The following is a 19,933-nucleotide window of genomic DNA, read 5'->3' as shown; positions in this document are numbered from 1 at the left end:
ACATATATTTAAAAAAGTGCCCTTTGGTAAGTTTTTTTCCCCCCAGTTTACTTTTATCTTTTAAAAAGGCTGCAAAATCCGCCCGACCTGTCTGTCGAGCTTCTTTCTTTTTTCCTATGTCACGTGAACGCAACACAACTGTGTCGAGACTGGAAGTCGCGGGTCGCGTTCAGGGACACACCAAAACATCTCCACCCTGCTCCACCAGCCAGGTAACTTTGTTACGAACACACGCATCAAGTGAAATTCTATTCTTTGCTCTACCTGTAATTATTTTTGTTGCAAAGTGCTGCACAAACTACTGAGCATAAATTAGCCGACCGGCCAACTGATTAGCTAGTTTAACGCTACTGAACACCACGTGCAACTAATGACGGTGAAACGAAAATTTTTTTTTTTTTTAATGCACACTTCCACAAAATATTCCACGTGCGCAAGGGCGTCCTATTTCCCCGCAACACTCCCCCCCAAAAAATGACTGTACAGGCCATTGACCAACAATGCTGTCATTTTGTTATTTGCCCGAAGAAAATACTTGACATGCATACAGGTGTGTGCGCGTGTGCGCGTGCGTGTGCGTGTGGCACGGTTCAAGCTGATTGGTCACTCCGACTGGAGTGTTGCATATATAAAGCTCGCACCCGGAGCTCCGCACCGCGAGAAGCGTTCAAGACAAGAGAACACCTGTGGCTGCGACGAGCTGGAGCTAAAAAACATCTCTCCCCTTTCCCTCCTCCCACTGTGAGTACATAAACTATTTATTTTTGTTTATTTTTTGCTGCAGCAACAGCTGTCCTTTCTAGTTAGTTTGTGCACAGCTGATGTTTAATGATGGCAAACGTCACTATGACTTGCTTTTGAGGAGATGTTTTGTAGCGCGCAAAAATCTCCCACAGCCTCTGAACTAGTTTCTCGGAAGTGTGACGACAATTGCTCGTCTCCATCGTTGTTTAATTTGCGCGGATTTATGGCTTGTCTTCGCGTAAAAGCACAGCGATCAGAATATTCGGTACACCTGTGCAAAAGTGATGGATTTAAAATTTCTGCCTTTACAAAGTCAATGTTAATTTTTTGGTGTTAATGTTATATATATATATATATATATATATATATATATATATATATATATATATATATATATATATATATATATATATATATATATATATATATATATATATATATATATATATATATATATATATATATATATATATATATATATATATATATATTTTTTTTTTTTATTGGTTGTAGTTAATATGGTGTAAAATAATACACATATAAGCAATATGTGATGAAATATGATTGAGATTGTATGTAAAAAAAATCAATATTTTTTTTAATTCTCAATTAAAAGTATGGTCTATGTTGATATAGGGTTTGTTGGTGAAACTTAAAAAATATATAATTAAATAAAATGTAATATTTTTTTCTTCTTTCTTTGATAATCAAAATAAGCATTCAGACATTTTCATTCGTATTGGATGCAATGTGCAATATGACCAATTCACCTTTTTTCTAATGTATTCAGGGAGCGTAAACTCCCTGGCGTACATGTAACCAAGCGCTAATGTGCCGAATGGAGGACTCGTTATAAGTGCGCTTCTTAAATATATACATTTATGCGTTGCATGCTGATTTAATTCTAAATCCACAGATGGCAAAAGCACTCTTCCTTACTTGTCTGATATTTTGCTTCTGAGAATTTGTTGCGTCATAGTTGTTCATTAATAATTGTTGCCTTTTAAAGTGCTGCAAGCTGATGACTCCAAAATGAAACGGGCGTTATTTTTGTCTGTTCCCAACAGACTCCTGATTTACACGCCCTCGCTCCCCCTTGTGTGTGATTAGCTGCCGCTCCATCTGACTGCACCGCCGCCCACGCGGCCCGACGTCCAGGGGAGGGGTGGGGCACCATGTGGGTTTTGGATAAAATCCGCGGCTCGGTGGAGACGGGTATGCTGCGGCACGGGGAGAACGGTGACAAGAAAGGTGCGGCGCCGCCCTACAGCAATGTCCTCACGCCCGATAAGATCCCGGACTTCTTCATCCCACCCAAGTTGGTCAGCTGCCCTCCGGAACCCGAGGCGGTGAAGCCCAAGGAGGCTTTGCAGCCTTCCACGTCCGAGCACGCCATCAGCGGCGGGAGGAAAATCAGTGGCCCCAAAAGCCCCCGTCTGGTGGCCAAGCTGGCGGGCGACACCAAGAACCTGCTGAAAGCGGCCAACCGCCACATCATACAGATCGAGAGCGCCGACGACGTCATCGCCGGCGACACCAACGCTGACCCGCAGTCGCAGACTGCCATGTCTCTCTCGTACGTCCCCAAGACGCAAACGTCGTACGGTTTCACCACTTTGAAGGAGAGCCCGCACACTCGTCGCAAGGAGTCGCTCTTCCACTGCGACATCACCAGTCCCATGACCTCCCCCAACATCCAGAGGAAGACCCCGGCCAAGGGCGACGGCGGCGGAGGCGGCGGCGGCAACCACCTGAACCCGGCCGACTTCAACGCCTCCCACATGAACCCGTACCGCTACTTCAGCGGCGGCGAGAGCGACACCTGCTCCTCGGCCGAGTCGTCGCCCTTCAGTTCGCCGCTGCTCTCTCGCTCCGCCTCGCTGCTCAAGATCTTCACGCACGAGACGCAGGCCAAGGTGGTGAAAGCCAAGCGCTCCTTCGCCCGCCACAGCTCCCTCTCCACCGACGAATGCAGCTCGGCCGAGCCCAGCCCGAACGTCCAGCGCCGGCTGCACATCCCGTCCTTCCACTGCGGAAGCGCGCCGGCGCCGGAGCACGGCGCTCAGCGCGAGCACACGGTCAACCTGCACAAGGGCGGCAGCGTCCGCATCAGCGCCCACTACGACGCCGGCACGTCGCGCCTGCGCGTGCGCGTGCTGGCCGCCGAGAGTCTCTACGACAAACACTTTGAAATCAAGAGCATCAACTGCTGCGTGTCCGTCTACCTGAACCCCGGCAAGATGCAGAAGCAACGCAGCAACATCATCAAGAACAGTCGCAACCCCGTCTTCAACGAGGACTTCTTCTTCGACGCGGTCGGCCCGCTTCAGGTCAAGAACCTGTCGCTGAAGCTCAAGGTGGTCAACAAAGGCACCAGCCTCAAACGGAACACGCTGCTGGGGGAGCGGGAGGTTCTGCTGAGCAAGCTGCTCTCGGGGGTCTAGACTCCAAAATAAGCACCCAGAGTTCTTTGCACTGCTCCACAACTTCTCGTCGTATGTTAGGACGCGTTTCCCCCGGGTCGTACGCTTCATTCTAAGATGCCTTGGAACCAGTGGTGGGCGGTCAAGGCCTGCTCAGCTGGCCTAACATAATCAAGAAAAATGATCCTTTTCTTCACATTGATGTCAAATTATATTCGAGTGTTGAAATTTTAATTTAGAGTTTTTATCCAATCAGAATTTAGATGGCTCGTGTTGCCGGGCAGATTTCATAATACCAGTAGCACGCACTAGTCCTCCGAGGCCTTCCGATACAATCGTGCGGGCGTCTCTCTAATGTTCTCGCTGACCTTACGCTGAAGGTGATGAACGCGTCTTGTGATTGGATACTCACTCGTGACGGGGGCAGCGCTATCCGGAATCAACACACCCAAAAGTCGTAACTGGCGACCGTTCGGAAAAACTCAGTTCAAGCGTTCCTTATCGGTAGCACGTTCTTGTCTCCTGGTTCTCGAACACCCTGTAGCCAATGTTACGTCTCCTCAAGCCAACCGAATGAGCTTGCCAGGTAGTGGTGGACTACAATCCCCCAACCAGCGCACCCCCCTCCCCCGCCCTAATCCCCCTTTCCGCCCCCCCGTCCACCGCGCACATCACTACGTGTCGCATGCTGTGATTATGATTGTAATGTGACGTCTCGGCCACAAACCGCGTGCGTCTGTGCACAAAGAATCTTTTGCGAGCACACCGACTGCCCCCCCCCCTCCTGACCCCCCTCACCCCTGCTTTGATGCAGTTCCACGTCCTGATGTGCAAATGATGCTTTGATCTCGGGGGAGGGGAACAAACAAGCAAAAAAAAATAAAAATAAAACGACAATGCAAGTGTAGCGTGTTGCATGGCATGAATGTGTGCTCCAAAAAAAAAACAAAATGTATGAAACCCTGAAGCCTTACTGAGTGTGTTTCGGACTACATTAGGTACACCTGTGGCAGCACTCAGCCAAGAAATTTCTGATAAGAATGTCTTGGTCTTTGACCAATGACTTTGGGGCGACCATTCGCAATCTTAGACAAATTGACTTCATGTGTAAGAAAAGCCTCCCATTTTTTTCCAACCTTCCCTAAATTTCAGCTTGAAAATTCAGGGGCGATTGTTGTCACTCATAGCCATTACTTGCCAGCAGTTTCCGCATCTCCTTCATTAGTTTCTGTAAGCCTCTTAACACCCGGCCTGACTACTTTTCTGTCACAAACCAACCACGGCTGTGATGTGATTACGATATTTGTCCCAGCTGAGAGGTGGGATACACGACACTCGTCATCAGCCAATCACAGGGCACACGTAGACGAATGACAATTCTCACATGAAGAGACACGCTTATAGATTGATTAAATTTGTGAGATTAGCCTTCCATTTTCGTCACCCTATCACATAGATATGAATAATACAGGGGCGATTGTTGTCTCACAAAGGACATAACCAGTACTTGCCAACAATTCCTGCAAATCCTTTGGTGTTGCTTTTGACTTTGACAGCACCCCCCAGAGTAAAATTGTGATCAAGCCGGACAGCGGCGTGCGACACAAAAGCCTTAAAAAGACCGCTTCAAACCCTGAACCTCACAATTGTGAGGCAGACGTGCGAACCACGACTCCACCGTGCTGCACATAGCCTACCCAAAATGAGTTCATTCTTGTCTATTAAGGCCCAATGGTGGCGACTGCGGGTGTACCTAATGTTTTGGCCAATGAGAGCGTGTCTGTGTGTGTGTGTGTGTGTGCGTGAAATGAGCATGATATTCAGTCAAAAGTTGTTAATTTTCTGCGTCCAACATTTGCATGTTTGTCTTTTTGGACTATAAGGTGTGTACAGTTTTTCTCAAGTTGTCTAGTGATGCACCGCGGCATGGCGGCGTCCCTCTTGACCTCACTCGCATGTGGCTGCATCTTTAAGTGTTTTGAACTGCAAAGAAAAAAAAAAAAGTTTCTCACAACTGTCAGAAGAAATCCTCTGCTCTGTATACATTATAAATTGCTGATGTGAGTCTTTCTTGCACACAAAGGCCTTCAAGTCAGACGCAGACAGAATGCGAGCCGGGGTCGTCTGCGGTGGCGTAGGTGTGAGCCGCCGCGCGCTCCGATGTGTGTGTTTGCCGCCAATGTCGGGTTCACGCCACTTAAGTGATTTTGAAGTGGACCTCTGTTTGACAAGTGATTGGTGTAACTGTTGTCATGTAGCAAAAGAAGAAGATGTGAGCAGTTTAGTGAATAAAAAAACAAAACAAAACACTTGACCAACCTGAAGTGGGCGTGTTGTCTTCAGATCGGCGTTTCTCTGAAAGCCACGATACGTCATTAAAAGATGCAAGCGGCGATAATCGGGCGCTCGCGTCATGTTTTCATGGTTGTTCAAATTTTTTATTTATTTTATTTTATTGAGGAAAAAAATCCACTTTGTTTGTACATATTAAATTAAAAAAAATATTCCAATAATATTGCTTCTTTAGTTTCTCAAAACAATGTTTTGACTTGATTCAGATTATTTTACGCTAGGTAGGTAGCATGGTAGAGGCGGGGCTTCGCCTATTTTAGGAAAAACAAAAACGTTTTTTATGAGTTATTTCTTGTCATATTAATATTTTATTTAAGCGATTAGTATTTTTATTGGAAATAATTAACAGAATTTTCGTAATATTATTTTTTAAAATACTTTTCTTGAAAAAGTTATGTTCCTAGAATGTTGCTACTCGCAACACGATATTCCCTTAAAATTGAGACTGAATTCTTGTCACGTTAAAACTTAATATTTGAACATTGACACTTATTTCAAATACATTTTTAATCCTCTATCATAGTATTACTACTTTCCTCTCCCCCAAAAATGCATCATTATGCTTGTTAATTAAAACTTTAATTTTAATATTTCAACTTTATATACACTGAACACAAATATTTCTTTTTTCATTGCACTCAACGATTTAAAAGTTTTTCCAATGTACACAAAAAAAAACACGTTTCGCTTAAACATCCTCCATTGCAGAAACCGTCCATCCTCCTCACACGTGTGGCATGTGTGTGCGCACTAACTCCTTTTCTCACAGTCGAATCATATTCAAGTTGTACTTCATTGATTGAACATGATTCATCTGGAATCATCAAACCAGTGAGTTCAAGAACTCAAGAGTTTTTCAAGTCACACCCCCCCCCCACACACACTTGCTGAAAAAGTACTTTTTTTTTTGCTTGTGACTCGGAGTTACGGAAACAAAGACGTGTTTCCCCCGATAGGCTCCATTGTTCATTTCCGTCCTCTTTTCCCAGCTTGCAAATTGATTTGTAATTTTGTCATCTGGCTCGGCGGCGGAGCGGCCATCTGAGATGTGGCGCTGACGGAATGAAAAGCTATACACTGCAGGGCAAATTTGATTGGGGCAATTTGTATCCCCGGCTTTCTTGGGAACACGGAGGAAAGGTTCATGGCTGTTATTGGCTTTGGGGTCGCTATGGCAACCGGGGAGCAGAGTTTCTTCTGAGTGAAGGAATGAAATAAATGTGTGCTTGTGTGTTTGGGGGAGGTTCTCTTTTGCTGTTTCAATTGCCAGCCAGTATAATTGCACTAAAGTGTTTTATTTTCTCCTTCCGGCATTAACTCGGCAACCGTTTACGGCGACTACTTCCAGTTGTAAAGCAAGTGAACACAATTTGTGAATCCTTTTGAAATTCACCGTAGACTGGTTGCCTGTCAAATGCGGAGCACGTTTAGGGTAGATTGTTGTCACATGTAAGACGGCGCCATTACTCGCCAGCTGTTCCTGTATCCCCTTGAATGTCGGTGTCGGCCTGTTCACTGCTTCCCGGTCCAGTTTTCTTTCACCAACCATGGCTTTGATGTGATGGGTCATTTTCACAACCAGTACTTGCCAGCAATTCCAGCAAATCCGTTCGTGTTAGTTCTGGCTTTGACATACTTTGCAATCTCCCTGATCAGGTTAGTTACGTACAGAGTGAGCGCATGGCACAAAAGCCAGAAAAAGAAGCCTCAATTTAAGCATCTGCCAGTGTGACGGCTGGATGCGAGCTGACGACCGCAGGTAACTATCCTGCGTGGGTTTCCATGGCAACACAGGGGTGAACCTTTAACACAGGCGAGGGAGGAGGTAGCCTTAAATACAGACTGAAAAAGTGATTGCGGGAGCATGAAAGTAATGAGACACTAATTGTTACCTATTTCCACGCTGGACTTTTTTCTTTTTAACCAATTCCACCTGAGTGATACCGTTTTAATTGTGTGACATTTGGGCAATCAAATCAATAAATGGTCATTCACTCCGATTTTTATTTGTGTATGTCTGTGCATCTCTCAAACAGATATTTTTTCACCATAAAAAACAAAATAGCCACCAGGAAATGAAAACAGGCTGATCAACGTAATGCGCACTGTTTTCCCCTCTCTGGCTTCTCATCATATCAAGCTGCTGAGCACTTGTTGTTGTCGAATTATTCCTGTCTAAAAAGCGGAAGAAAAATATCCTTGACGTGATGTTCCGCTCAGCAAACATCAAAGTACATCAAAATATGTCATCTTTTGCGGATAACTTTTTTTTTTCAGTTCCACAAGGGATGTGGAGAGAGTTGCTGGCTCGGGATCTTTCAAACCTTTTCATGAACAAAGCCTTTACAATGTGTGTGTGTGCGTGTGTGTGTGTGTGTGTGTGTGTGTCCACCTTGAAGTGGACTTAGTTTCACGTAGCTCACGGCACAGCAAGCAATGTTTACTCAAATTAATCAGACCCGATAAAATCGGGGAAGAAATTGTGCGCGTGCTATGGCTTAAACGGCATACCTTCGGGTTGCCATGGTGACCGGGCCGGGGAGCAAACACCTGTGAATTAACATCAGCTCCGCGGCAACAGGATCTTAATTAGAGGATCGCGGGAACGAGCGTCCATTCACGGCGGAGGAAATCAAAGAGTTGGCGTTCAAAAGGACAGCTGTCCGTCTGCCTGATACGCTTGCCGTTGGACAGATGGAGAAGCTGGTATTTTTCCTGAATTACGAACACTTCCTAAGAATCAATTGTCCCACATACTATAGAAAAGTCTTCAATTCAATTCACTTCTGTGTTTAGTGATACGGACACTCGAACTGGAGTGTAGCCAGAGTCGTATATTTCTTTATTCTCTGCGAGGAGCCGCGACATCAAGCTTACTTTTTTTTTTTTTTTTGAGTTTGGTCATGTGATGTTCTCAAGCTTAGCCATGATTGGTCGTTGCCTGTGGCCTGAGCAACTGTGATGACGTTGTCAAAAATGGCCGCTGCTGAAATGCTTAAAAACGTGTGTTTAATTCGTATTCCACCAAATGCAATCTTACTCACAAAGGAAAGACTTTTCCAAAAACGGAGACGCAGGTGCAGCGTGTGAATATCTCTGAGATAAACAAAGTTGTCTGTTCTCATTCCTCTTACCTCGTATTCGGCCAGCCACGCGTGTCTCACCTGGGCTGCGCTTGCTCACGTTGAAATGATGTGACATCACATCAACTTGTTCTCTTTAGGCCAGATTATTACAGAAAGCCCTCACAGTTAGATTGTTGCAATTTAAAAACCAAAAAAAAATGAAGTCTCAGATGCTACACCTCGGGATGACAGAAGACCACCTTCCCCCCCGAGCCTCGGACTCATGAGGAGCTATTTTGTTGTCTGTCGTTTCTGCTCTGCATGGACGACTGTTGTATTGTAGGTCACATTTTCTTTCAGCCGGCAGTCCTGCTGATGCCTCGATTGATTGCAGCCACTCAAATGGATTTCCTTCATGCTCCACTAAAAGGGTTCGAGCCATTTGCGAAATGTATCTTTCGATGCGAGAGCCCAAAATAATACTGAAATAATACAACGGTTATAAAAAAAGGAAAAAAGGCAACACATGCCTTTTCAAATTCCCGGCTTTGTGACATTAAAACATGAGAGCAAGATGAGCAATTTCAAAAGTGTTTCCACCTTGAATAGAACTGATAACTCAAGTGACAAAAAAAAAACAACTGAGTTATTGAGGTTGCACAAATGTGCACACCTTCTTGTAATTGGGAATCTAGCGGTGTTAATAAATCATGTCATAATTTAAAGTTCTTCTGATTATCCCCAAATCCATTTTGGATGTTCTAGAAGGCTTTTTATGATTTTTTTTTCTTTTTTTACTTTTGAGCAGAAGCCTGAAGGGTTTGAGCTAACACTAACTTCTTCATGGAACAGCTCATAAATCACTTAATTCCAACGTGCCTCTGATTAGCCCCAAATAAAATGGCAGACTGATATAGACGACATGAACCCCCCTCCAAAAAAAAAAATAAATAAATAAAAAATTAAAAAAATCACTAAGGTCCTCCACAAACAATCGTTCACATAAACAACGAACAATCCTTTTTTTTGTGTGGGTGTAACTTTTGGTTTGGCTTTTTAGACAGTATTTCAAGTCAGGGTTAGAATTCCCAAGTTAGGGTTGAAGTCAAGGTTAAGTTTGGAAACTAAGGGTTGGGATTTTAAAGCAAGGGTTTGGAATTTCAAAGTCGGTTGTCAAATCGGCGGTAGGGTTTCAAATAAAGTATTAATGCAGGGTGCTTAGGGCTCTTAATCTTTTTGTTTTTATTTTGCTTTGAACTAATGAGAAATAGTGTCACCTACTGGCCAAATTGCGTTACTGCCAGCACGCGTGTAGTGTGCGCGCAGACTCATGAACGCGCTCAGTTGATTGGAACAGGTGCGCTCGTTCGGAGGAAGTTTCATGGTGAAATTTTGTCACTTGCCCCTGCAGGCTAGTTTTTTTTCTTTTTTGGGGGGGTTCATGAAAACAGTCTGTTTAGGTTATTAACTTGTAAAATAGACAAACTTGTGCGCCGCACGATTACATATCAAATACGTGTACACTCAACACATCTTTCAGCGAAAGGACCTTGGAATGAAAGTAGCATGAAGACTCAAGTCATCTAAAAGTAAGACTTCCCCCCCCCTTTTTTATGTCTGTTGGAGCGCGGTGGTATATTCTCCTTTAAGATGAATGGGGAACTTGTACAATTCAACTTTATTTATAAAGTGCACTTTAACAAAGCGCTTTACACTTGGAGTAATATTAATTAGCAGGAAATTATAATACAAAATTAAAACACATTTTCTGTAGATAACAGCGAGAGTCTTATGTTGAGTCGGAAGCTAAAGAATAAAAATGTGTCTTTAAACGAGTTTTAAAAGTTGACATTGAGGGGGCGGGGCTTGCCTAACATTTAATGGACGCTCATTGGAGCGGGTTTGGGGTGATGTGATCCCTCTTCCGCGCTCCAATTCTTTTAACTGCGAGCAAGCAGCATTTTGGACCAGTTGGAGAGCTTGAGGGAGGACTGGCAGACTGTTAGGAAGGAAACTCAGGCTATGACATATACATTTGTGATTAACACTGCTAGCAAACACACAAGGTCTTAAAAGCAACTGCCCTAGTAGAGGTAACAAGGCAACAGAATTGTTAGCAATAACAAGCCGCCAACCCGACCGCCATTAGAATGATTCAACTCTCCAAGGAATATTTTTTTATTTCGAATGTGAGCCACTTTTACAGTCGCACAACAGATTGCTGTCAAAATGGGGTGAGAAGGCCTCCATCTACTCGGGATACGCTGAGAGCCAATTAGTTGAGCCGTCGTCGAGATCAGGTTGGACGGCTTCGTATTGATCCGTGGTTTCAAAGTAACGAAGCAGAAGTCTCTCTTGCTCTCGCTCGGGTTTCAGCCCGACCGTGATGAGACGCAGAGTAAACAAGGTGCCGATATCTCCTCGTCTAATTCACTTGTGCACTTTACACGGAATTATATGCGCCTATCAGAAATTAATCAAAGTTGGTGTGCTAGCGTTGCGTGCTTTGAAAGAATAGCCAGCTGGTCATTGATTCTTGTGAGCTATGTTTAGAAGGCGGCACAGTCCACGCTTAGGTGGGGGGGGGGGGGGGGCGCTTATCTTGTCATTTGAAATCCCCAAAGCGCTCCCTCATTTTAAATTGGCATTCGGCAGCGAGAAATAAGAAATCAGGCTCAGAAAATTGAGAGCGACTCGACAAGTGTCGCAATTACAGAAAAATAAGCATCGTCAAGAAATTGCTTTTTTTTCACGAATTAATCCCAAAACAATTACGTAATTGCAATTAATCACATTTTTTGGCGAAGCTTGAAACAGATATTGACTTGAATAATAGCTTGTAATTAATGTAAAGTCACCAAATATGAAGTATATTTTAATTCAAAGACTGTTCTAATAGCTTTTATTGATCCTTGAATGTGATCTAAACGGAGTCACCTTTAAAGGAATTTTTTTTTGGAAACAATTCTGTCGATCAATTTTAGTTCTGCCCACCAGCCGCGAACTCTATCAGTGTATTGTTTTGCAAGGCCCAGTGGTAACTTGAGCAGGGGCTTTTCTTCTGAGATTGATTTGCTAAAGATGTACAGCTAATATAGTACAGGGTTTGGATTTGCAAAGTATGCAAATGATTTTTGGAAGTAAATAAAACTGAGTTAAGTTTTTTTTTTTAATTAATCTCCAGAGTTAACATTTTAATTTGGCTGACCGAATTTATTTTATTTATTTATTTATTTATTTCATGACTACTATTACTGCTGCATTGAGAAGCCAAGAGAGGAGCTGAGTCTCCAGTACGGTCTTATACTGACCCCAGGTGGCCAAAGCCAACACCAGAATTAGCAGCACAATATCCATTGAAGGATAAAGTATAAAATATTATATTTTTATATATTTTTATCATTAAATTAATTAATATAAAAAAATGGGGGGGGGGGGGGCTGGAATCTGCAATAACTGTAAAACTCCAACGACCCAACTGAACGCACACACACTATACTTAAATTTTCGCCTGTTCAAAATTATTTGAAAGCACTGCTAGCTTAATGCTAACGTTTTAGGGTCAATTAAATGGACATGCTCGCGAGAATGTTAATTTAGCAAATGTATTATTGCAATCTGTGCTTTTATACATCGTAAATGACACAATGAGTCAAATTTTACAAACGTGTTTTTTTTACATTTTAAAATTTGAAACACACCAAGACAAATGATGATAGGCTAGCCTCGCAGGTAATTTGATTCCCTTGACAGCATCGTCGCCTCTATACACCTTTCGTTACCATTTCTGTAAACATGTCGTTCCATCACTGTCCCTTTCACGTCTCAGCTCAAGCCTGATGGGATCAGACGGGATCCCGCCAAAGATTTAGTGGAGTGACAGCAGGATTAGCTTCACGTTTGCTTTTTTTTTTTTCCCCCCAATTTCTCAGCAGGCCCGAGAGCCATGCGGCTCCATGAAGCAGACAAACAAGCGAGTATATGGACTCCTTTGGCTTGCGGGCTTAATAAATCTGCCATTTTTAACTCCGCCGCAGTTACCAGGCTGGGCTTTACGTGACAACAAAACTGCGACTCCCCTGAAAGACAACAAAAGCTGCTTCTTACCAAATGACAAACAGTTTTGTTGCAAGTTAAACCGATCAGCTCAGCGTTTTTCGAGAGAGATATTAATTCCCTTCTCTGTTAAGAATTTCATTACAGGTGTTCATAATATCATCCGGGAAAGGTCACATTTGGCGAAGCTAATTAAAGTCATCCGAAATGAAGAGTGGCTAAATGTCTCCGCGTTTGAGATCGACGCCCCCTTTAGATAAACGAGCCTTTAGCGCAGTCGCTTAATTAACATTCATTTGAAAAGCCGCAATACTTTAAATGAGAAATGGGGGACAATTTGTGAACTCTTGAACCGGTTGGTGACACTCTTATTGGGTAGAGACGCAGTAGGGCTGGACAATTATGGAAATAATAATGATTAAGATTATTTTGATTAAGATTAAAAACACGATGAATGAAACCATTATTCATTGACTTTAAAACCTAGAATTTATTCAACTACGAAAACTCAACCACTCAAAACTCCGCCATTATAGCCACCACCCCATTCATCCCTTCTGAACATTTTACGCTCTAACTCTCCATTCATGTTGTCGAGTACCACATGACCTTGTAAAAAACGTGAAATTCAAGCCTCTTGCATATTTGCTCACATTCAAACCGTGAATAGGTGGCTCCCTTATTTTCAGAAGTATTTTGACTTACTAGAACTTTGGATATCATACTATGTGCTGTATTTGGTCCTTGTATCATTCTGTAAAATTCTTTGACTCTTTGAAAACTTGCCTTTAAATCTAATTGAGAAGGGAATGTGAAAACGAAGTAGTAAGCAAGCAAGCGCGCATGCGCGTGCGTTTCTCTACCGCCTTTAAAGGAATATCGCTCTCGAAGTCTATTCTAATTTCCCGTTAGTATGCCAATGGCATACTAGACTGACTTTAGCATTAGCATTAGCCTAAACCATGTAGAAACTAACCATATTCATATTTTGGAACAGCAGCAGTGATTTTATTGACTAGATTTTATTTTCGTTGATAAGTGATACCTCCGGTTTTAGCTATGTGCTTTTATTTTGAAGGCACACTTCCTGTTTAGTGCAGTTCACACGTAAGGTAACTTAACGAAGAGTACGGCCAAGAGTTCCATATTGAGCCTCAGAAAAACGGACATTTGTTTTACTAGCATCCGCTCCGAAGAGGCAAAAGGTGTGTAAATGATGTACAAGTATTTTGTGTTTGTAAATATTGAGCGTTGAATGTGAAACGTGTGTGTTTGAAAAGCTCTTACGGTGTTTAGGTTTGTCGAAGGTTACACTATTATGGATAAATGTTGCTCAAAAAATAAATATCATCAGTAAAGTCTCATCCTTGTTCGGAGGGCGTGCTTCACGTTTTAAGCATTTAACTTAAATAAATAAATTAAAGATGTATTTTTATGTGTTTAATTTTCCACTCAAGTTTGTGTATGAAGTACTCGAGCAGCTTTCGTTTTGCCAAATAGCGACCACTGACAGCTTCTCCGAGCAAAGGTTCAGTGTTATTTTTTTCATCAAGTTACCGGCAACTTTCCACTCTGTTCGTTAATTGGATGACTCTCGACTTTGACCTCCCAACCGCCTCGCTCACTCGCATGAGAAAAAGTCACACGATCTGTTGTGCCAACCCGTTTGGGCGGATATGTCCTGACCTCACAGAAAAATCCAGCTCGCGCTTGTCGCCGTATTTGAAGGCGCTCCATCGAGTCAGCGGGGTGCTCCTGTTCTCAATGTCGGACGACGCAAGCAAGGACCTCTAACAAACAATTTTGTTGAGACAGAAAAGCAATTTAGTATGATTAAAGACGTAATCAGGGATACACACTTCTGTCACTCCTCTTTAAGATCAAATTTCTTCAAATGAGTGTTTTCTTTCAACCACTGCCAACCAGTTGCGATTAAAAAAAAAAATCTACTTCGGATTTGAACTTTTTGCAATTATCTATAAAATAGTATTCAAGTGGCCTTATTTGTATTATTTCCACCAAAGATGTTTTCGGGGTCTGTGCTACGTGAAACCTGGAGTCATCTGATCGTAAGAAAAAGTAAGGAAAAGACAATTAGAACATCGGAATTTTATTTGGGGTTCCTCAGAGGCTCTTTAAATGTTGGCAGGTTTATGACGACTTATTTAACGTGACTTTGGTCTTTATAGGTTCATTTTGAACGCAGCCAAATCCCCACTTATAAGAGGGTGTGCACACTTATGCAACCACTGCATCTGAATTATTTTTTTTTCCCCTTCTCGAAATTTTTTGCTCAATCGCGTAATGGTTGCAAAAGTTTTCAAATGAATCCTCTTGCGCTTATTTTTCTATATCATTTAAAATGTGGCCTTTGAACAGGGGGTGTGTAGACTTTTGTATCCACTGCATATATTGTATCTCCAATTTCTCCATCAGTCACAGCTGGAGTGTATCTGGTGGGGTTATGTTGAAATTGATATTCCATACTTTCATTTGCTCATTGTTGCCATGGCAACGATAGGTTAAACTTATTGCTGATCATGTCGCACAAAATGAATATTTGCAAGAGCAGAGTCTATTTTAATAAAATATGAAGCTCGGGGTAAAGACGGTTCATTGAAGTAATGAAGGTTGCAGGCCAAGATGTGCCTGCCATTATTCTTCTTTATGTCTCACTTCATGCGATTCTCTTGATTTGGGACAGCGTCGAATTGTTTATTTTGACGAAGCAGATTGTTGCAACTCGGAACAAACCTTTGCATCACCGTTGTTTAGACACATCCGATGTGCAAAAGGTGGGAGTCGGATATTTTCTAAAGAGTTGGTGGGACGTTGCGGACGGAACGAGCTCTCTGGACGGATCGGGAGCGAGACCACATCTCCATTATTGTTGTTGCTAATGTCCTTACCGATGTTGTCTGACGACTGAAGATTTTGCATGATTTTTTTTCCCTCAGGTGGATTTATTTTGTTTTATTTTATTCATTTTTTAATACAGCAGCCATCCTTAAATTCAGCCCCTTGGCGCCACTTCACTGGTCTCCGTGCATTTCACAGCCTTTGCTCCCTCGCTGTTGTCTTCAGTGCAGACATCTTCTTTATGCTTCACTGGCCGTCTGATAAGAGCCGGCGAGAGATGGCTTGAGGCAGGTGGGGGTAGAGAAAAAGAGAGAGGACTGGACGGGAGCAAGGGGGTGAGAGAGACTGGATGATGGAGGCAAATGAAAAAATGCTCAGCTTGAGAGGAGGCCTTCAAGCCGGCAAGAGAGGTCCCTCATTCCCAATTTTATCACTTATGGAAGCCATCTGAGCATTTATTCGCTATGCCTAGAGCATGACCAAACTCTGAGCTGCAATTGGTATTTGATGTTATTGTAAGGAGAATTTTTGGGTTGACTTCCCATTTATTGTGTAAAAAAAAAAAAAAAAAATCAACAGTTGGTGAAAATCTTTTTTTTTTTGTTTGCTTTGGCTATGGATAAATCATTGTTCTAGCATCCTATAAATTAGCATGTATTTGACAAATATTGAGCATAAATGGACAGTGGTATCGGTGTCATAGTATTGTAGCATTTTTACAAGTCAGAGTAAAAATACAGATGTAGATAATCGTCACCGATGTTTCGACTGGTTTCAGTTTTGTTCCATCCCTGAACGACTCACTCTTTGAAGTGATCTGAGAGAAACTAAATGGACAGAAAACCGCAAGGTGTTTGCGGGGCATGGTTGTTACCATTCTATCCGATTAAATTGTCGTCGCTCTGATTCGAGAGTGACAGAAAACACATTTTTTGCGACTCACAAAGTCACCATTTCTGTCTCACCGAGCAAGTCTGACTCAGAAAGCTCAGTGAGCTGAGGTCGAAGTTGTTTTGATGAAAAGAAAAAGCCCTACTTTCCCCGGGCAGCTTTGCAGTGCTGCTGTAAAGGCTTTTTTTTTTTTCTTCATTATGATAAACTGCTCCCTGTCCTTACAATATTGTGAAAGACTGTCAAGACCCAAAAGTGAACACAAAACAAAACAAAATCAGGCGAAGCGTGCTACTGCATGCAATACCCCTTTGTGTTTTCTGGCTTTGTAAAACATTACAATTCACCGCAAGTCCTCCGATTCCGCGATGCCGAACATTAGCCATCCGACGTTACATGTGCTGTATCTCCCTTAATTGGCCCTTCGAGGTTATGGCTGCCATTTTGATGGTTGGACGGCACGCAGAGACGAATGTCTGACGATCCTGCAGCCAAAGCAGACCCAGCGTGCTCTTAGCCACCATCAGTGTTGGTGGGGTGGGTGGTGGATTACGGTGGGGGGGGGGGTTTATGATGGCACACCAAACTGTTTTAAAGCTTCAGTTTTTCTGTCTCCCGAGGTCATTGCTTCTCAAATATGGGGCGGGCCCTCCTGAGGGTGGCGCGTGTGACCCTAGGGAACTTTTTTTCCCGCTGTACTACAATAAAGTGTAATTGCACATCCACGCCAGTAGTTGGCAGTGGCGCTCTCCTTGTCCATTGTGCGCATCGAGTATTAACTTTATGGTGTAGGTTTGTTTTACAACGAAAATGCGATTATTTTTAGCGGGGCCGCGGATTGTTTTCTTCTTGCTGGGGGGGGGCGTAACAGCAATAATTGAGAAGCACTGCCCTAGGTGGATTTTTTTTTTTCACATCCCATTTCGCTGGAGAGGTATTGTCATGGCAACAAGCCTCCCAAAAATATAATAGAGTGAAGCCCACCTATTTGCCTGGTTTGCATCCTCAGCTATTCATCTGAAAAACTTTCTACAGACCTCTAAGATGCCACACGATGACAATGAAAGTTTGGCAAATAGGAAAGTAGTAATTAGTGTCAAGAAAATATGCTGAACAAATGTAGGTTGTGGAGGAGTTTAGCCTGGGTTGTTACAGAGATTTGCATGTCAAATCAAATCATCTGAAAGATGTTTATCTTACAGGCCAGTTGGAAATTATGTTTTTGTTTTTGGGGGGGATCATAGTTTGGGATATACAGTGATTGAATTTAATTTGTTCTGTGACCACATTTGAAACTCAAACCAAATCCGCTTTCACCATTGAAACCAATGCAAGTAACCATTAATCCATTCCAGCCCTCACCCAAAATGAAACAAACAAACAAAAAACATAGAATTCAATTAAATTTAGAGAATGAAACACTTTGAGATGAATTAATTGCGCCTCCTTTTGGCTGGAAGTGTGTCGGTAAATGCAGACAAAGCATGACCCCGCAGCTCATTATTTAATATTTGTAAACTCCAAAGTGTTGGGCTGTGGCATTATTTATCACCTGGTGACCTGACCGAGCCTCTCTCGTCAATTAAATTGCACAGCCGATAGCTTGGGCCACCAAGGCCAAGGTGTTATTAGTTTGTCATGATCATGAAATTGAAATGAGCAATCAAATATGTCTCCTAGCCCAAAAAGTAAAACGCATCACATGGTTTATGGAAATTGTGTTGAGGTCGTAGCACACAGCACTTGTGCCAGTGTTTTTTATTTTATTTTATTTTTTTTAAATGCAGTAATAATATTTTACAATCTCACTGAATCGCAGCAACGTTTTTTTTTGTTTTTTTTGTTTGCCGGGAGCTCGAACGAATATTCCAGCCAGAGCCCGCACAATTTGATTAGTGTGGTTGTTTGGCACAGGTAAGTGCTCCGTAACATTTTAATAGTCTCTCTCTAAAAGTCACAAGTACCGACTCTTAAGAACACATAAAGTGTTACAAAGTGTTTTGTGTAAGAATGCGGACCTATGAGACGACCTCATCCACGTGATGAATATTTTTTGAATCGGTGACTTTGGACAGGGTTACGAGACGAGATACGCAGGTGCAGGTTTCTGACAGTCGAGCGATGAGGTCAACAAACCTGGAGGTGAGGTTGCGAGTGCAGCTACTCTGAGAGAAATATGAACTTGCAAGTTCAGCTGGAGGGAAGACGGCATCGGTACTAGCTCATATAATGATGCTCCGTATCTGGAGCTGCCAAATTTGTCAAATTTGCTGCCAATGACTTGTCAAGACCCTTTTCTGTTAAGTGTCAATTCAAATCTTACATTTAAGATGTTATTTGAATTGAAATAGCTCTAAACTTTTTTTTTTTTTTAAATCAATAGCATAAATCGATAGGAGTTTACCGCCTCAAAGAGCTAGAAAAGGTCACGCTGATCACCTCAGTGCAATCAAACATCCATTATTCCGTCACCATATGCAAATGCGGGCCAGCCGCACCAATGCACTCGGATTACACCTCTTCATTCACAACCTCGTAATTACACACGCACACACACACGGCTGATATTCATCTATTTGTGTGATTAGACACTCAGCATCCGGCCTGTGATGTACCACCGAGTGGAGAACCACTGATTAGCTAATTACATGTTGTCACTTTCGCTTAACCAAAAATTTGCACATTTGTTTTTTTTTTTTTTTTTTTAATTATTATTAGAAAATGTAGCATGAAGACTATTGTACACTCAAAGCGGTTGTAGTTGGAAAGATTTCACGCTCAGAGCATTCTAGTCTTCAAAAAAAGTCAATGTATCGTTCTTTATTTACATCATTAATTAGAACAAAAATTAAAATGATGATTGCAAAAAATGTTATCTGCTTTTTGATGTAATACAAAAAAATTGATTTTTTTTTTTTTTTTTTTTAGATTTCAATTTCAGGTTCAAACGAGAAATAGAATATAAAAAAAAATTGGGGGGTGTGATCTCATTTGATTTTTATTTCTAATTGAGTTTACGGAGCAGATATATTATAAGATATATTATCTCATTAGTCACCGCAATCACTCTTGACCACGACCATCAAATGATTCATCAGCCATAATGTACCAAAAAGAAACAAAACGCTGTAAATGCCATTGATTAAAAAAAAAATACTCAAGACAAAGTGAACAAACCACACGTATGTTGAGGGTTCACTCTAATGCTTCAAAGATCAGCCACGCTTACTCAAAGTACGTTCATAATCGACCTTTTGATTGTCATTGATGATCTATGATCCCAAAACACATCCACGGCAGAAAGAAAACCGAGTTTGCTTTGATGAAAAAACAGAGCTGGACGAGCCAGAAGAAACAAAACGAGGAAGAAAAGAAATCCAGATAAAAGCCGGGTGCCAGAAAGAGAAATAATTGCGGTGAAAATGGTGCAGCTGTACCGCCGAGGCCCAATTAGAGCTTCATTATAAAATGGCCATAATGGCTCATCATTTAACATGCTGTACCTCGGCTCACGCTGGTGATTTTTGTACACCGGCCGCCATG

At 42.3% G+C, this 19,933-nt stretch overlaps 1 protein-coding gene and 1 long non-coding RNA gene across 2 annotated transcripts in view; both read left to right on the top strand.

Annotated features, from left to right (window-relative positions):
- Positions 1 to 107: 107 nt before the first annotated feature.
- On the top strand, positions 108 to 5,491 carry LOC148324847 (C2 calcium-dependent domain-containing protein 4C). The gene is made up of 3 exons (XM_088313239.1): positions 108 to 212; positions 529 to 741; positions 1,812 to 5,491. The coding sequence occupies exon 3, from the start codon at positions 1,920 to 1,922 to the stop codon at positions 3,186 to 3,188; it is 1,269 nt and encodes a 422-aa protein (XP_088169365.1). The 5' UTR covers positions 108 to 212; positions 529 to 741; positions 1,812 to 1,919; the 3' UTR covers positions 3,189 to 5,491.
- Positions 5,492 to 9,947: 4,456 nt separating this feature from the next.
- The window catches only part of LOC148324846 (uncharacterized), a 25,126-nt gene continuing 15,140 nt past the window's right edge, over positions 9,948 to 19,933 (top strand). Inside the window, exon 1 of the long non-coding RNA XR_015846255.1 lies at positions 9,948 to 10,173. This is a non-coding gene — a long non-coding RNA (uncharacterized LOC148324846). The remainder of the gene's footprint in view (positions 10,174 to 19,933) is intronic.

Source organism: Idiotropiscis lumnitzeri, chromosome 13, assembly GCF_059441095.1.
Source record: "Idiotropiscis lumnitzeri isolate Australia: NSW breed Sydney's pygmy pipehorse chromosome 13, RoL_Ilum_1.0, whole genome shotgun sequence".
NCBI classification, from domain to species: domain Eukaryota; kingdom Metazoa; phylum Chordata; class Actinopteri; order Syngnathiformes; family Syngnathidae; genus Idiotropiscis; species Idiotropiscis lumnitzeri.
Note: the sequence above shows the minus strand (reverse complement) of the source record. Positions and strands in the feature narration are given on the sequence as shown.